General features: G+C 38.6%; 1 protein-coding gene across 1 annotated transcript in view; it reads right to left on the reverse strand.

The window, feature by feature from the left end:
- Positions 1-2175: 2175 nt before the first annotated feature.
- Positions 2176-19603, reverse strand: part of gramd1a (GRAM domain containing 1A) — a 28661-nt gene continuing 11233 nt past the window's right edge. The window contains exons 9-19 of the mRNA XM_008290534.1: positions 18723-19023; positions 16588-16741; positions 15151-15297; positions 13203-13324; positions 11799-11941; positions 9847-9950; positions 8263-8493; positions 7770-7854; positions 4939-5046; positions 4016-4136; positions 2176-3886 (exon numbers count right to left, since the gene is read on the reverse strand). Coding sequence (XP_008288756.1) covers positions 3785-3886; positions 4016-4136; positions 4939-5046; positions 7770-7854; positions 8263-8493; positions 9847-9950; positions 11799-11941; positions 13203-13324; positions 15151-15297; positions 16588-16741; positions 18723-19023 — 1618 coding nt within the window. The 3' untranslated portion in view covers positions 2176-3784. The remainder of the gene's footprint in view (positions 3887-4015; positions 4137-4938; positions 5047-7769; positions 7855-8262; positions 8494-9846; positions 9951-11798; positions 11942-13202; positions 13325-15150; positions 15298-16587; positions 16742-18722; positions 19024-19603) is intronic.

Consider the following 19603-nt stretch of genomic DNA (forward strand, 5'->3'; position numbering starts at 1 on the left):
TTTGTACAGATCCTGTAAACATTGATGAAAGTTTGATGAATGGTTTTGAAATGTTGTTTGAATCAGTCTTAATAATGTAAAATTATATTACGATTAGAATATCCTCCAAAGGTAGAAAATTTGCATTCCTGTAAATAGTTGTGCCTGATGTTACTCATATTCTAATTTCTGATTTAAAATAAAAGGTCATTTGCAGACTGTGCCCCCACCAAAAATTTTCACCACTGATCCCAGGTATGTTGATCTCGCTTCGTAGTACAGGCCCCTGGTGAATTACTGTTATTATTGATGGTAATGTCCTCATGACTGTAAAAACAAAGTTCTCAGCTTGCTGTATGGCTAACGTAGCTAACATTAGTTTTGATGGTATGCCCACAGATCAGAGCTCTGTGGAAATGGTAACACTGAAGGACATTCATAGATGGAGGAATCTTTAATTTAAACCAATAAACAAGGACTGGGTTACTATAAGACAGCCAAATTCCAAACAAAGCTGTTCTCATTTACAGATTTCTGTTTCTGTTGGCAGGCAGCAGAATGAGGACAGAACAGCGAATGAAACGTAGCCTATTATGACTGCATATTAACCAGCAGTCACTTCAGAGTCATTATATAATCAGAAAAATACTGATTTTATAATGTTGTCTGACAAACTCACCAAACACAAGAGTTAAAAACAAGATATTTACATGTCGGGGTGTTCTGTGCACCAACCAAGGTTTTGTTTGCATCTGCTGTCACACAGATGTCTTCACAAATACGGCAACATCAGTCAAAATTGGTTATTTAACTCATTGAGGTTTATTTGCTGTTTAGTGGGGAAAAAACCTGTATCTGGACTTCCCTACTTTCATCTGTGATGATCCTCAGACAGTAAGTTAGTAAAGTTGTAAAGTCCTCCTGTCACACTCTCATGTATGACTTAGCTGCCATGTGGTTTACTTTTTTGCTGTCAATCTAAGATTCAGAGTGAGTCAGCAACAGCTCAGCAGTATTTCAACCTACAGATAATGAAACAGTCAGAACAAAACTAAAACCAGGAGTCATGCAGTCATGCTGAAATCAACCATCTTTGTGGTATTTTCAGCTGAAAAACTGTAAGACGCTTTCATTGATTTTCTGAGAAAGAGCAAAATATGGAACTTGTCATACAATATGAAAAAGTCACCCCTGTACTGTTGTCATGAAAGGACTCATTTGCTATAGAGACCAAAAAGGGTTTTTACACCAGGCTGACAACATGTATTCTTCAGCTGTAAAGTTCCACCGTGGCAGTCTGTGGGGATCGGCTCGCTTTTGGATCCTCAAGTGGACGTCTCAGTAACTGCGGTTATTGGGTTTTAAATGATGGCTTTATCTTTCAGGCCAGCACGGAAAAACTTAAACTGGATGAACCTATTTTCATATATTTTTCAGGCAAAAATGCAAATACTCTCTCTGGCTTTGGTGTCACAAATACTTGCTGCTTTTCTTTGTATTGTATGATATAAAACTGAATATTTTGAATGTTTGGGCTTTTGAACAGCGTTTCTTTTAGTATTTGTGAAAAAATAGATATGGTCGTCCTCAAATGTATTCACACCCTCCAGTTAAAGGAAAAAAAAAAACAGCTGTCACTGAAATAAGCTGAACTTGCCAAAAGCAGTAATAAATAAAAATGTAATGAAAATCATGACATTGCTTTTGAATTGTGGTTCAACAGAAATATTTAAAAAACAAAACAAACAAGCATGATGGGACACGTAAACTTTTTTTTTTAAACGACCCTTTGATCCAATCACTGCAATCAAGTGTTTTCTGTAACTCTCAATCAGACTTCTGCACCTGTTGACAGGTTTTTTGATTTTGGCCCACTGCTCATCAGCAAAGTGCTCTAATTTGTCTGGAACTTTTGTTTTGTTTTTTAATTATTCTTTTCAAACACAATTCAATAGCAATGTCTTATTTCACTAAATGATAATTTAGCCTTTTTTTTTTTATTATTACTTTTTCAGTTTCTAGTTATTTGAGTGACTGTTGTGTATTTCATCTTTTCTTTAATGGAAGGGTATAAATACATTTGAGGATGACTGTATGCATAAAAAGCAGAATTAATGATTCCACAACAATCCACTGGAGAACTTGACCCGAATCTTTTCAAAATGAAGACACAAAGAAAGACAAGCGAGGAGCGAGTTGCTTGTTTTAGAACTTTTCATTTCTCTCCATAGTGTGGTGTACAATCACATCTTTACAGTACATTCTCATCTCTGCTCCTCATCCATCTCCCTCTCTCTCCCCTCAGTCTTCCCCTCCCTCCCTCCCTAAATAAATATTACACCTTTTCGATGTCCAGGCAGCCGTGCACAGCAGGCCGACAAGCTTCTGACGCCACTGTTTCCAGAGAGAGAGAGAGAGAACGAACGGCTTAATGCGAGGAGCAAAGACAGGAAGAGTGGGATCGAGTGATAGGAAGAAAAACAAAGCACAGATGGGTGTTTTCACATCATTCGAGGCCGGAGTTGAGTGGACGGAGAGGACAGGCTGGAAACAAATACGGACAACAAAATCATAGAAAATGAAAAAGCGACTGAATAAAAAGAGACAACGAGTGAGTCAGATTAATCTTACAAACACACAAAGAAAATGAAAAAACAAACAAAAAAACAAAACAAAACAATACTGCAAAACAGAGATTCCCTTTTTCTTAACCTGGGCCTACAAAGTCCACGTTGGTCCTTTTGTTTTGAAATGGCCGGCCCAGTTGGACGAAGAAGTAGCTGACATTTAGATCAATCTATGCTAAATCCTGAACTGCTAAAGAAGAGCGAGCAGCCAAAGAGAACTCTTCAAAAACTAATCTGAAAATGTAACAGCGACGACTCCTTGTGAACATCCAAAATGTTCCTTGCTTGTTTTTTTTCACTGCCTCTATACACATTCACACACGATTCATTATTATTAATTATTATTATTATCAATATTATTATTATTATATACTACTCTGTTTGAAACATTCAAAAGAATCACTATTGTAATTATTGCTGTGACCAGTAATCGTGGAGCTCCTGTTGGTCTGAACCGCAACAGCAAATCTGAAACCACACGACATCTCCAGAGCAGGACAGGTCTTCAGGTAATAATAAATACTGTAACGGTCCGAGAACGCACTGGTGTGGACAAAACATAAAACCCTGACAGGACTGGGAGAAGTTGGAGTGTGTTTAGGTCTCAGATGTATAATTTACATGTAAAAATAAGGGTGAAAACTAAAGTGTCTGTTGTCGAAATGCTCCACAACGAAGAACTAACTCCAGAGAGGCGTTCTGCCGCCTCCCTCTGGCATTTGTTCCTCACTGCAGCCGCCTTTTTCCTTCAGCAGGCGTTTACTATAGGCAAAGGTATCCAACTGTTCCCATGACCTTCCAGAATCACCTATGAAATGTTGCAGGCCAGAGGAGGAGATCTGTGATAGTCATGAAGTTGCTGAGGAGTGGATGGTCTGAGTCGGCCCACCAGTGACCTGTTTTCACGTTATATACACATGATTTGTGGGGTAAATTATTGCTGTGGTCCTGATAGCTTCCAGTCACTGACGTTGTTGAGGCTAAAGGCGAACATTTCAAGTCAGTCAGGCGAGGAGAAGTTGTGGGTAATGTAGTTCCCCTGCATGTCCCAGTCTACACTGGTTTTTGATTTGGACATAAAGGAGAGAGAACAGACAGCATCCCGATCCAAGTCGACCCCCCAGGTTCTACTCTGGTGGTCCAGCGGGGGGTGCTGGGAGGTGGGGGACAGTCGGAGATCAGGCCTCGGTCAGCGACTCTGTGAGTGTGTCTGCAGACGGATCCTGCTGCACCTCCGGGACCACGATGCCCCGGTGGAGTTTCTCTAAAGACTGCTTCATCTGGGAGATGGACCGGGGGGTGGGAGAGGGTCAGAGATACTGGATTACATAACACAGCGACGACCCAGCAAACTGTTTGTGGGATGCATGCATTTTGATGTCGCGTTCTGGCTGCAGATGAACACCTACCTGGTCGAGAAGTGTGACGGAGGACTGCAGGATCTGCTGCCACTTACTGAGCTGAGCCTGATGAAACTGACGTTGCAGCTGCAAGACCTGAGCCCACTCTCCTGCCGTCTGAGGCAAAGGACTGAAACACAGGAAGGAGGTCCTGAGTCAATACATGTCTGTAGCCATGAGTCAGTGATTCAGATCATCAACTGTTAAACCATTAACTCCCAATTTTAATTTAACCAAAAACAGGTAACAGGTCACACAGAGACACAAAATGACCACAAAGAGACTTAAAACAACCATAAAAAGACAAAAAATTACTACAAGAAGATGCAAAACGATCACGAAGAGACAAACAGATGCAAAATAACCGGAGACACAAAAACAAAGAGAATAAAAATGCACAAAATGAACACGCACTAAAAATGACCATGAAGACACACTAAATAACCAAAAAGAGACTAAAAACAAACCGAGATCCTGAAAAGACACAAAATACCACAAAGACATGCAAATCCGAAGAGAAAAAAAAAAAAAGAAGAAAAAAACAGACCAAAAAGAGGCATAAAATTATTACACTAAAAATTAACATGAAGACACGCTAAATGACTATAAAGAAATAAAAATAGACTCAAAGAGCTACTAAATAATCACAGAGATGCAAAATTACACAAGGGCAGTAAAAAAAAGACCATAAACGAACTAAAAATAACCACCATGACACACAAAATGACCACAAAGTCAAAACTGATGACAAAAAGAAAGCAAGAAAAGACCTGTTGCTATCCTGTAACTTGCAGCTCTGAGGGACATTACAGACTTGCCATCCCTCAAGACAAACTCAGAGCAAACACCAATTAGCGCCACGATTCCGCTTACCGAGAGGAAACGGAAACAAACAGCCTGTGTTGGTGTGGAAAACAGAGGAGAGTGTTTACCTGTCAGCGACAGAGTAGGAGTGCCACGTCTCCAGTGTATGAGCTGCTCTCTCCAGAGCATACAGCTTGTAGAACAGCAGCATGTTGAGCGCCACCAGCACGGCGAGACTGACGGGAACAGACGAGATGACAGCCGTCACATTCAGCGACTCGCAGGAAAACAGTGAAAATGCTTCAAAACATCACAGACAGCGAAACTCACAGAACAAAATGATAAATATTTCAGGGTTTGTTACAGGAAAAATCCACCGTCACATGGGTGTGAGTGTAGCACATATCCAGATTTATTTGCTTAAATAGTTTGGCTCCAGTTGTACAGCAGAATAAAGACTTTTTTTTTTCTTAATACATATTTCTGACACAAATACTCATTTATCCACTGGTGGAATCCTCAATAAACCAGACTGCAATGCAGCCGCATACAGGCAGTGTGCTGAGTGAAGAGAACAACTGTTTTTTATGACTGGAAAATGTCTTGCTAACAAAATGGTTGAAGTATTGTCTTCTGCATCCCACCTGAAATCTACATTTTTGGGCTCTACAAAAAGTAAAGAATATACTCAACAATATTGTACTCTCACCAGTCAAACACACTAATTTGCACTATATGAGAGGAAAATGGTTGATCAATGAAAGCTGTTCTGTAATTTGCTAAAAATGCAAGTAAGAATGAGTAAATGATTTAAATAATGTATTGTAAGTAATAATAATGTAATGTAAGTTAGTTTGGTTCAACAGAAAAAAAAAAAACCTACTAATATTTAATCTCTAAATGTTCTTTTAAATTCAATTATTTTATCTGTGTTCCTTAACTTTTAATTTTCTTTACGTGTAAAAAGAGAGAAACTTCTATACATTTTTGATAATAAAAGATTTATTAATAAATGAACAGTGTTGAGGTGCTTTCAGACTAAAGGCAAAGCAGACCTCAAATCAGAATGAATGCACAGGTCTCTCACACACACAGCTTTGGAAATAATGTTTACACCACCTGCTGCTATTTTTATAAAGTTGACACAACAGGCTGTTGATTTCTATTTTTTTTTTTTAATTTTGTTAGAATTTTAACATAGTTAAAGCGCCCTTTAAAAGACATGAAAAGGCTTTATAAGAATTCCATTCATGCAACTAATTATGTCAAAATTCCCCCTAGATGGCCAAAAACATTTTTTAGTTGCTGTTATTTTTGTGTGTAATTTGTATATGTAAATAATCAGATAATGCAAACTAAACTCACTCTACAAAACCTGAAAGACCAGAATTATAGCAGGACAAGAAAAACAACTGTTTTCTTAACCAGCTTGGAATCAGTAAAACGACATCTATTACAATCTAAAGAAGAAAATGCAGAATGTCTTCAACAGGAACAAATAGCAGCCACAGTGGTCTAGTCATTATTTTCAAAGCTGTCCACTAAAAGAGTTGATGTGTGATGTTAGGAAACCACAGCAAATGTCTGCATGTTTGTGCCAAACAAACAGGAAATAAACTTGTAATGAATTAGGTCTTTGCCTTTAATCTCAAAGCACTTTAAGAAAGGTGAACGGTGGATTTTTTCTGTGAGAATATCATCATTCTCATATTCGCAGCCGGTGGTGTGAAATCAAAGGCTCTCATACGAACCTGATACAGATCCTATGTTCAAGAAGAATTGCAGAGAAGAGGGGGAAAAGAGAAATAGCAAGAAAAGGCATTGAGAGGCTGTTAGTAAGCAGAAGATCGATATCCAGAGAGTCTGAATGAGGGCACATTCAGAAGTGGATAGAACGGAGACAGCAGAAAGCTAATGTTATCAGAAATATACAATCAAACCAGGGATTTGATCAGGATACAAGGCAGTAGGTACTGTATGACTATGGAAGAGGGTTAAAAGCAAGGACACATGCTCTTATGGGTGGATGAGTGCTGCACGATGAAAGATATCGTGACTGTACTTTTTAATAATATAACGGAAGCCATATTTCCCTGTGTGCAGCTTCGCTCTCTGCAGGTACCAACAGCTTCTTTTTTTTTTTTTTTCCTCATAAGCTGACTGTCCATGAATTGTCTACAAAGCAGATGCAAAAATAAAATATGGCGTTACTTAAAGTTTTGGTTGTTCTGTGTGTTAAGAGCAGTTGTGTCTCTTTGTGGTAATATTTTGTCTCATTTCTTGTTGTTTTCTGTCTCATTCGTATTGTTTTGTGTCTCTTTGGGACAGTTTTGTCTCATGTCTGTCATTTTTTTGTCTCCCTTCTCGCATTTTGTGTGTCATTTTTGTAGGTTCGTACTAACTTTTGGTAATTTTGTGTCTTGTTCTGGTCATCTTATTTGGTTTTGGGAGTTAAGCATTTTATAAGCAGCAGTGAGACGTGATGATGGACAGACATGTAAAGAACTGATCGTAAGAGTTCTGATTAGATACTGAAATGGACAAACACATTATAGATGTTTTATGGCTTTTTTACACTGCTTTGTATTAAAACTGTCTAAATATCCTTGTTTTTGAATGAGTGAATGAGTGAATGAATGAATGAATGAATAAATAAACACATACATACATACACTGTAAGTTCCATGTTCTCTCATCTATGTTATCTATACATTATCACTTTTCCTGTTGTTTTAGGTTTTTGTTGTAGTATTGTATCGTCATGATTCTGATAACACCAGAGGCCCAGTGCAGAAAATGTAGGAAAAGATCTCTATTTAGAAAATCTCATCTCCTGTCTCAGTAACTCATTCATACAAATAGTAGGAAGAAAAACATAAAACGCGCTGCAAAGACAGCCTGAAGAGAGGCTCAGAGGGAAAGTCGGCAGTTTTTAACAGACAAACACACTTGAGCTTACATGAAGCTGACGATGAGCAGGATGGTGGAGATACTGTTGTGTCCTCCGCTACGTGAGCGCTCTCCCAGCTTCATATACTGAGCACCTGAAAAAGCAACAAAACAAGACACATATGGTTCATGATGTTTCCAAATTGTAAAAACACAACCTCAGTGAGTTTCCCTGTCCTTCTGTGTCTTTAATTTTGTGTGGAAGTTGCTCTCAGAATCTTTTGTCATGCCTTTAAAGGTTCTATGTGGAGTTTCTGACCTCATCTATGAAACATTGCTGTTTTTCCACAGTCCTATTAAACTATTCCACTGATCTGTAATGTGCAAAGAAATTCAGTAATTCTCCAGCAAAAGCAGGTAAACAGACGACTACCAGTCATGGATGTAAAAAATGGATGTTACTTTTACAAGACTAAATGCTGTAACTAATCACAGAGCCACTAGAGGGCAGCGCTGCACAGAGGAAGGATTCAGGCTTGTTGATGAAAATCCCAACAATTTACCAGTTTCTCTTCGGTCTCGGTCCTCTCCGACTCCTCTGTCGCCTCGGTCTCCGGTGCCGATACCTCCTCCCTCCCTCTCCCTCTCCCTCTCGCCCTGCCGCCGTGAGCAGGTTCGTTTTCTGCGACGCAAAGCCGGCGGCGTCTTGGCGGCATCGGCGCCCACCGCTTCACCTGTGGTCACCACTGTAACCTCCGACTGCAGCAGTGTCTCCAGCTTGCACACCTCGCTCTCTGCATGTTAACAGATAGAGGAAGTTAAAAACACAAAACAGAGGAAGGGAAATACTGCTCTTACTAAATGGTAACCACATTTTCACCAGCCAATCAGAAAACAGATTGTATAATTAGCACTTCAGTAAAAAACATATTTACTAACCTCTGAACCCCAAAACCTACCAGCAGGTTCCATATATTCACCAAAAATAACCAATTTGCAACAGATTCTAAACATGAAAACAAAAAATATTCACTCTTCTGTGCAACTGATTTTTTTTCGTGACTTAGCTGTGAACAACTGTGAAAAGTCAGAGTTTTCAGGTGAACTGTAGGCAGTGTTTCCACAGAGCAGAGAGGAGACGACAAGAGAGATAGAGAGGAAATTAAAACATACTGGATCAATTAAAAAACAAATACAGCATGACTCAAAAATGGAATACAGAGGAGCAAGTAGTTGGAAGAGTTGGTAAAGAAAAAAACTGAAAAAACCTGGAACCAACATGTCTAACATTTTATCAGGTGCCTACAGGTGTGACCTGTCCAGGGTGTGCCCTGCCTTCGCATGAAGTCGGCTGGGATAGACTCCAGCCCCCCTGCGACCCCAGTGAGGATTAAGCGAGGATAAATAATGGATGGATGGATGGATGGATGGATGGATGGATGGATGGATGGATGGCCTACAGGTGTTACCAATACTGGAACAATACAGTATGGGTACTACTCATGTTTTTAATTTGTACTTGGACACAGCCTGCAGTTCAGTTGAAAACTCGTAATTGTTGGTCGCAGCTAAATCAGTTGCAGCGTTTTGATTGTACAGCAGAGCACAGAATTGTTTATGAAAATCTGGTTAAATCTGCAAATGGCTCATTTTTGGCAGTCTTTTAACTGAGTTATGTAGAATAAAGTGTCTTCGATGAAATACGATTTAAAGGTCATGTTTTTCAACAGAACAGAATGTCACAGAAGAGTGGCTGAAAAGCTGAAAATCCTTTCTTTTCTTTACAGTTCCTGGTGTCATTTTGGCAATTAAAAAAAAAACAAAAAAAAAACCCTTCAAACCCATCAGCACAGTTGAGTGTCCAAAGGGTTAATGTGTCAAGAAACCACATGAACTGTTTCTCATGTTCTGCTTATGTCGAAAACAGAAGGTAAAAGTGTCTCACGCAAACACAGTTAACACAAATATGTGATGACTATAACCATATTAAAGTTACAAGACACAAATGCTCAATGTTCTGTAATGTGCAACATGAAACTGTATATTTGGTTTTCATAACGAGTGTGTCTTATTTACAGATCAGCCTAACTGGATTGGTTCAGTTTCTGTGCAGAGGTACCCTGGAGGTGGCCGACCATGTGACTCACCCATGTGCCTGTAGTACTCCTCAATTCCGCTCCAGGTGTTCTTTTCAATCAGTGCTTTCACCAGACTCCACGGCTGCTTCCGGTAGCAGATGTCTGAGGAAACTCTGAGCAGACAAAGGGCAAACACGCACTGTTCAGAACGTGCAGACATTTAGACTTCTTTTTTTTTTCCAGTTTTTAATCATGAAAAACATGCCTCCATTTTTATTTTTTAACAAGTTGCAGATACACCACATTACATGCATAGATTTCCCTCCACTTCAAGGAGTGTTTCTTCGACCTACAACAAAATTAAACTTGCTCCATTTACTTATTGATTTACTTTTTTGATTCAGAAAGGCTCCAAAAAAAGACAAGTAGTGGCAGAGACAGTGAGACAATCACAGCCCTTACTTTAAAGAAACATGTCCTGTGGCCACATTGCATAATAGTCAATTGAGACTACAGTCAGAGCAGAAACTTGTGAGTGGTTGCCTCTTTTTTCTTTTTTCCTCTGACTGTTGAACTTTGCCGCAAAATGCTAAGAGAAGCTCTTTCATCCGGAGATGCTGACGTCAAGACTCAGCAAGGATATTTCAACCCCATTGTGCTGCTACGCTATGAAGTGTCATCAAGTCAATACATTACGTTTGACCTTTAATATTGGCAAAGGTGAGGGAAAAATACAAGCATTAAAAGGGAGTGGAAGTGAAAGAGGGAGTAGCTCTGTACTGTTTATGTACATGTATAAAATATGAGTAGATCATTTCATGCTCCCCTGGTGTTACTGGTTTTGTGTAACTTAGGCTGCAGCAGTTTATCCTGTCTGTGTTTAGTATAAATCACTAGTTGGACTTTGACTGTGTTGTCTTCTTGGCCATTAATGTTGTCATGGATTTATTATAAAAAGATTAACTCTTACTGCAACAAGAATTTTCATCAAGGAACCGACTTGAAACAGCACCTACGGTTGTTTTATGTGGTACAATCCAAATGTTCAGGTGATTTACATGATTACATACAAGGACTTTCAGAAAGTGTTAAAAGTGTGGCAGGAACACTAGGAGCAGAGCATCACTGCACAAGGACTTTGATGGCAGCAAAATTGGAATCAGATACATTTTTTGATCTGGATTTTTAGGGACGATTTCTGATCACTGCTTATAGTCGAGCATACATAATACGTGCTTTAATCCTATGAACCCTCAGTGACAGTGATGATTAAAAAAAAGGAAAAGGTTTAAATTTCATTGAATATTTATTTTACAAAGATGAAAAAAATAAATAAAAAAGAATCACTATGTATATTTTGAAAGTGTACATATTTGTTACCAGAGCAGTAAAGAAAGGGTGGCTCCACATATTATAAACAGTTCACTATTAACAATATTTTCACTCTACTCTGTACTACAGAAAGATGTTTCATCATACTGAATGTATCTTCCAACTTAAAACTTGCTCCTCTGTGTACCGTTTTTTTGCCACGCTGCATTTATTCTATGGATCCAGTATGTTTTATTTTCCTCTCAGTCACTCTTGTCCATCTGCTCTCTTTTCTGTGAAAACACCGGCTGATTGATGGTGTCATTTTTGGTGATTTTTAAAAAAGAAAATGTGCCTTTCAGACCCGCCTGCAGGTCTTGGGGTTCTTAGAGTTTATATCTATTATTATATTAATCAGGTAAATTTGTATAATAATTACCATTGAAGGGTCTTAACCTCAACATTTAAATCTGTTAAGGTGTATTTGTAATATTATTTTTCTTTCTTCTTTAAAGAAACAATTTCAGTCACAATTTGATTTCAACACAAAGGGAGAAGATCTATTAAATTGCTGTGGTCTGGTACCTACAGATTCTGGCATGAGTGTAATCTTGAGTGTGATGCTTTTGTTTTCCATTCATGGCTCCTTTGTTTTGACTGTTTTTACTGTCTGAAGTCAAGAGAATCCCTCTGTGAGGTAGCAAACCTACCTGAGTCGGCTCTTGTGTTTGTTGATGGAGGTGAGGCAGTATCTGTGGACAGTGTAGAAGTAGTCCTGGTAGGGGATGCCTGAGGTGATGACCTCCGAGTCCACTACGTAGCACTCGCCCCGGGCGCTGCTTTTATGCAATGTCTTCAAATAGAAAGAAAAGTGGTTAATGAATGATATGCAAACTCACCGCTTTATCCAGACCCAACAACAAAACCTTCAACTGACCTGTCGGCTAGTTATGACTTCTTTGGCTGATAATTAACTGTTTCTTGTGTTTTGTGTGAATAATCTTGATCATCCAGCAGTGGTGAGCTGCTCTGCTGCATCTGTATAAACTACATTAAATCACTCTGTCACAGGTCAGTAGTCTGACCCATCAGATGAAGATGTTGGGTATAAACCTGCCATTTTCTGTATATTTCATGCTGTATTTTGACAACAAAAACGTTGAATTAATGGGGGGTTTTAATCAGCATTTAATAACTATAAGCTTTGTTAATTCATCGAAATACAGTTTTTATCATTATATTCAAGTACATCTATCATTATATGTGTCATTTTTAAATATTCTAGGTAATTTCATTGTGTTTACACATGTAAATATCTTTTCTAAAAAAGAACAATATATTTGCATAATGTTATCTAAAATTACGGAAAGAAAATTTAATAACTGAAAACTAATGTTTTGTTTTTGTTTTGTTTTTTTAAAGTTGGACACTGCGGTATTTTTGGCACCCCGGCTGTTGAAAGATTACAGTAAATGCACTTGTTTTTTGTATCTTGTAAAAACAGCAGCTTACTTGTCATCTTCCTCAATAGTTCTTGCGCTGGATTACTAGTTGATAATAGTTTTATTTTTAGAAATCATTTGAATATGTGCAGTTGGTCTGCTCTCAGTCTGTTCTTATCATTTCAGTAGAAAATAACCAGGTTCAAGTAATGGTGTCAACACTAGCTTTTTCATGTTGATCGAGACTTTTGGTCTAATAAGTCTGCAAGTAGAGTGCACTGTGGAAAGTTTAGTTCATCTACAGATAAGCTTCTGATTTTTTTCCCCTACGACTAAACGAATAACTGAGAAGTCAATACAATTTCTGTCCAAGATTTTCTTTGGTTGACTGAATTGCATAAACAGTAACGTCTATATGGTAAAGGTAAGTTTCAGTCTCCAGTTTAGAGCTGAAATCACTTTAAGGCACTCAAAAATCCACCTGAATCTTCACCAGGATTAAAACTGAAACCAATACTAAGCAAAACAACCAAAAACTCCTCCACATGCTACTGCAGAGTAAAACTTCCACTCTAGTTCATTTTAAATCAGCACAGAGTTCATGTGGGAGACAGTGTGCCAAAGGGCCAAACAATGGAAGTATAAAAGGCCAGTGTTAGGTCCAGGACTGACCTGCGTCTCCACCACGGGGGCGGTCTTGGGGCCGAGGGGGTTGTTGAGGGCGATGGTATAGCTGAGCACACGGCTGGTGTTCCCACTGCTGCTGTCTGGCTGCCATTCGCCCACCGACAGGTCTGAGAAAAGAGACGAGGACGAGGAGAACACAAGGTCCCGAGAGATTTGGTGAAAACAAGAGAGTGAGAAGGGACACGAGAGGTTGAGAATTTATGAATGAAGAAAGAGAGAGATTCAGAAAGAGTGAGAGAGAGGGAGGAAGAGAGAGAGAGAGAAAAAAAAGAGAGTCAATGCTCACTGCTTCATCAAAAGAAGAAAGAAATGCCCCAATTAGAGCTACACAATGTTCCCGAGCAGGCCGGCAGCCAAACCTCACTGCTTCAACTTCTGGTGTAAACTACAGTCCAAAATACACACTGCAGTCTGTCACAATAAAAACTGTTGTAAAGTGGGAAAAAGAACAGCTCACTGTAAACAAGTAGCATAGCGCCGTCATTAGTGGCACATCACAGTGAGCTGCAGTAAGTTTCTGAGAGATGTTTGGATTTATCAGCTGGACCCAGAGACACAGCAGTTTACAAATGATCCAAAAATGCATTCCCACACTGTTGCTGCTAGTGTGTTTTTGCTTCCTGCATCTTTGTTAAGTCTAAATTGTTTACTGAATAAATTATATGGACATTTATACGGATACCAGTGAAATTTTAGGACAATATATCTAAAACTTTCCAAAATGACATTTTTACAAAAACATTGCCACTTTCAGTTTTTGTGGCACTTTGAAATTTGAGGCTTTTTTTGAACACCAATATTTCAGGAAATATTAAGGATTAAAGCCTGTCTCTTTTTTTCTTATTGTGACATTAATTCAGAGTCTCTAATATTGTACAAGTAGACCAAATTATGGGTGACTTGAAATATTGAAGAAAAAAAAAAAATCAAAATTGTCATGGACAGCCCCATCATTGACCACATAAAAAAATGATAATGCAGAAGTCAGCTAGGGACAAAATATGAAATACTTCGTCATAAATAACTTTCTGATTGATGATTAATGGAGCAGGTATGACAAGGTGTACCACAAAAACTACAATACTGGTTGATAGTCTAATCCAAGTAGAATAAAGTTCTGGACTTGCAGAATGGTTCTCAAAATACTTAATTTTGAAAATGTGTTTTTAATATGGACATATTTTTTTTGGTTTGTTTTAGGACCTTTGAGCATATTTTATCTCCCCCATAATCAGAGACTATTTGATTTACATGTCCAATATTGCAGATTTGGAATCAATGACACAAAATGAAAAAAAAAGTAAATATTTCAGGCTTTTAATTTTAATAGTTTCTTGTTTTTTCTCTCCTTGTTTTTATATATGTTTATGTCCAGTCTGCTATTTGGATACAAGGAGACAAGTCAGGTGCAATTTCATTACACATTGTATAATGACAAAAAAACAGATTCTGATTCTGAATTTTTTGTTCAAACAGCCTCAAAATTCAACTTGTGAAAAAGCCTGCTAAAAGCTAAAATTTCACAGATACAATTTTAAATATCCATAATTTGTGCTATAAAAAGTTTAGGCAAATTAGACACAGTTGGGAAGAAACTGCTTTTTTTTTTTTTAAAAAAAAGGTGATTTGAGATGGAATGACCCAACACAAAAAAATACCCCAGCAAACATAAGGTCACACTGACAACAAAAAAAGAGTGATTTTGTCTGGCCACAGCAGCCTTAACAGTCCAGTAAGACCAACAACAAACTGAGCAACAACTGTCAACATCCCAACAGGAAAAACTTGCTCTCTGGCGCTGAGGGTTTATGCAACAAGTTGCATGCAAGCTCTATGGTGGCTGTTGAAATGAACTGTGGGCGATGTGGGGACGCTACATCACCAAAGTGAAGCAAGGCTGGTCATGACTGTCCTCCAGGTGTGTTTCACCTACCTGTGAAGTGTCGCTGGGAGAAAAGGTGCTGGATGAAGTGTGTGTCGGCAGAAAAGAGCAGGTCATGCAGCTTGTCGACACTCATTCGGACAGCAGTGTTGATGTGAAGCCGCCCGCTAAGGTTGGCGCAGAAAGACTCCACCTCACCTGCAGACCAAAAGAAAACAGACAAGACTTACTCTCATTGTACTTTTATCCTAGCTTCTTTTTCTTACTATGTTCTCTGTATTTGGCAGTTGATTATCGCAGTTTCTTGCCGAGGTGTAAAATTCAAATGTAATCTTAAACATTAACATCTGACAAACAAAACCCAGCAGAGAGTTTGAAAGTTACGCTTTCTTTAAATATTAACCTAAATTCCATCATTTATCAGCCTGAAAATGAAATCTAAGTTTGAAATAAATCCGTTCTATTATTCTACACTGTCTCGTAAAAAGTTCACAGTTTGCACCAGATCTTGTAAAAAAAAACTAAAACTTTTGTGCTTCTTGGTGCAACATTGAAGCCATGAATGAAGCTGTTGTTGAGCTAGTTTTCAGAGCTTTTTCAGGTGAACTGCAGGAAGTGTTTCTAAAGAGCAAAAAAGAGGCGGCAAGGAAGACAGAAAGGAAAACAAATAAATGAAAACTAACTGGATCAATACAGTAAATGCAGCACGGCTCAAAGAAGACAAATTCAGCATGATAAAACTTCTTTCTACAATTGATATGCAGAGTAGAGTGAAAAAGTTCATAGAGGCTGTAAAATTGAAAATATTCATATTCAACATCTATAAAAGAAAGAAACAAAACAAAAAAAAACAAAACAAGACAAAGAGTGATAAAGATGGGACAAAATGACCACAAACAGGCAAAACTCTCCTACTGAAACATAAAATGTCCAAAGCAAGACACAAGATGACCAAAACGAGGTTAAAAACTACCAAGATGAGACACAAAGTGACAACAAACAACAACAAAAAGACACAAAATGGCAATAATAAGACAAAAGTGTTGCAAAGAGACACCGACAACATAGACAACACATAAAATAACAAAAACAAAGACGACAGAAAAGGTACAAAACTGTCCCAAAGAGACGGATTTCTGTCATTCTAACTGTGTCATACAGCACAGAAGACATTTCTGAGTTCTATGTTCTTCTAGTAATGATTGTGTTGTTTCCATAGAAGTGCAGAACTTTATACTGCAGTGAAAAATGAGCCCACAGTGAAGAAAAATGTGACAGGAGCAAATAAACACTCAGAGGATTAACAACCCTGAATGAGCTAAAAATAGTATAATTCATGAAAGTTTATCAAAACAGACAACTGACTGTTGTGCTTCCATAAGTTTGTACAGCAAATTACGAAGAACACGATTAAAATTGTAGAAAAAGTGTATTCCGACCTAATATTTATATAATTTACACTTGGGGGTTTAGCCGGACAACACTCACTCTCTTCTTGCGTGTCAGAGGAGTTGCTGGGGTCAGTGGGCAGGTCCTCGTCGTTGGTGATGTCCAGAGACGACAGATTTCCCAGACTGGCGCTCGGAGGCGGCAGCATGTGATTGGCCGACTCGGACAAACTGTCCCCACCCTCCTCCAGATTCTGGTGCACGGGGGGCAGAAAAGGACAGTAAGCAGGAGGTATGCAGGGAGATCAGCCCACTGTCATATGACTGGAGAGTGAAGAGGCCTCGGCTCGGCCTGAGCAGACACGCTGTAGCCGAGCAATTAATGTGAAACCGGTACACAGTCGACACAACTCTGCATTCATTCACTGTAGCTCGGACTGTCTGAGGATAAATCAAGGCTACAGCTGAAACCACCACCGCAGCCGTTTTTGAGCAGAACTAATCGGACTGAGTGCCAACCAGAACAAACAGACAGCAGGATATCCTGCTGCATATCTCATCAATTATTTCTTAGACATTTTTTTAAACCCTTTAACCAACCCTCCAAAAAATCCCTAAAACTACATTATTCATCAACCAGAAAGTGTAAAACAGAAAGAATGGTCAGATTTTCAAAGTTCTAGAAGTTCTTGAACTAAGACTCGAGGTGTAAAATCGTGATATTACAGTAAAATTGCTTTTTTTCCCCTCGACATTAAAAAAATAAATCACTTGCACTGACTAGATTCTGTAAGAAGTTTAAAGTCTGTGCTCCTCAGCACAACTTAAAAGCCATCACTGACTCAGATGTGGCCAACAGTCATATGACCAGAATTCAGAGACTTTTCAGTTGAACTGCAGGTTTTTCCTTTTTATGATTTCGTCATTCTAACTGCGTCATACTGCAAAGAAGACATTTGTCAGTTCTCGCCTTCAAGTCATGATTGTGTTGTTTCCATAGAGGTGCAAAACTTTATACTGCAGTGAAAATGAGCCCACAGTGAAGAAAAATGTTACAGGAGCAAACAAACCATCCAGAAACTGCTTAGAATTCAGAGGGCTGACTTTAAGGACTTGTTTCCTCTTCATTGTGTTTTGAAAGGCTGATGCAACGTATTTCTTCATTCTCTGTTTGACAGAGGCTTTAAAAATTACAAATTATTTGCCTTTCATTATTTACTTTTTGAATGCATGATTATGGCACAAATTGTGAGTTTTCATGAAAGTCAGACATGTTTCCTAAAGTTCATATTGTTACAGCTGCTTCTTCTTATCCGGAGACGCTGATGTGATAAACAAGAATCAATGCTAACAGACCCCGACCATGCTCTTGCTCTCGAATGTCAATTTGGGAAACTTGTAGGAATTAGTATTTGCAGGAATGCTTGTCTCTCAGTCTATCTGGAAGGTAGGTTTAGCTTTGTATTAATAAGTAAAACAGGCCTGGATAGATTATTAAACGAACACAGATCCACCAGGTCCAGGGGAACAATGATAACAGTGCACAAAGGCACTTTTACAAATTTCTTCTTTAAATGTATTTTGGACATGATTTTCAAGAAAGGATATGTCTAATTTTTTTTTAAGTTAATATTTTTTTTTTTGAAATGTCAAATTAACAAAAAAAACATTAACATTGTTTTGTTTTTTTTTAAATGAAATTACTCAAATGAAAATGAAAATATATATATATATGTCAAAGGTAATTTTTAAATCCTGTGTTTCAAAAAATATATATTGCATTTTTTGTAATGCTTGAAAATTTGAAAAACTTTTTTGCATTCACAAAATGTTTCAAAATTCTTAGATGTTTGTTTTTTTAATATCCAGTTTTGTTTTGTTTTGTTTTTTTTTTATGAGAAGTCATATGTGGCACACGTGGTGAATTCTCTGATTCAACTCTGTGTGGTTACTTGAGGTGAACTTATAAAGGTCAATGGATCAGTGTATGGATCCCACTTCATTCACTTTATCCCTGCCGTCAACTTACACCAACACTGAACTGTCTGCAAACATCAGGTGATGTGTTGAAACAAACAGCAGCTGTAGATGAATTACTGAGCAATTTCTTCTGCTCCATTTGTGCTGAAAGTGTTTAATAAAGTGGAAGCATCTGCTCAGTTCCTGACAGTCCACTGGTTCATATCAAGCACGGAGGTATTGTAAGTACACATGGATGTGAAGCAGACCACTCACAAAGGAGGCAGCAGCAGAAGTCGGGGCTGAGGCGGTGGGCGTGGTGGACGGCAGTGAGCCGTGTGAGCCGGCGGGGCTCGGTTCCAAGGGGTCCGAACTGAGTCTGCGCCCCGATGACGAAGACTCCTCTGCAGGCAGACAGGAGGCAGAGGCAGGCGGAGAGGATCCACTGAGGCTGGAGGCTGAGGGAGGACTGGCCAGGCCGCAGGGCACCAGGGGAGGGGGAGAGCTGCCGGTGGACGGGACCGACACCGAGCTCAGGTCCAGTAGGTCTGTGACCGACACCGACTCATCTCCTGGCCTGGAAACAAGGAACAAAAATGCAAGAAAGTCGCAGTGTGAGAAAAAGAGCTGAGACCGGGAGTTTGACCCAGTTATTCTATCTACAATCATCAGCAGCCTTCTGCTCAACCATCCCAGACATGCTTTAAACTTTTCTCTCATAATCTATAAATATTTAAAATGATACATGTGACATTGTAGAGTGATATATCAAACACTTTCAGAGATATTTCTTTTAAAAATTGCCCATCGACCCACTTTCAGCAGGTTGTTTTGCACGTTAAAATTTGAGGCTGTTTGAGCAACAATATCTCAGGAACTATTAAAGATAAAAACCTAAAATTTTCATTATTTCTCATTAGAATCTGCAATACTGGACAAGTAGCTCAAATAATATCTGATGCTAATGCAGAAGTCAAGTAGTGATACTTACCAAACCATATGAAGCTGCATGTCACAATAATGCAAAACTACATACAGAATACTTGTTCACATAAACTACTTAGTTATAAATTTTAATTTGTTGTTGAACTGTCATAACTGATTGAGCAGGTGTGACAAGTTGAACTACAAAAACAAAGATGTTGCTTGACAGACTG

Source organism: Stegastes partitus, unplaced genomic scaffold (assembly GCF_000690725.1).
Source record: "Stegastes partitus isolate 25-593 unplaced genomic scaffold, Stegastes_partitus-1.0.2 Scaffold680, whole genome shotgun sequence".
In the NCBI taxonomy this organism is placed as follows: domain Eukaryota; kingdom Metazoa; phylum Chordata; class Actinopteri; family Pomacentridae; genus Stegastes; species Stegastes partitus.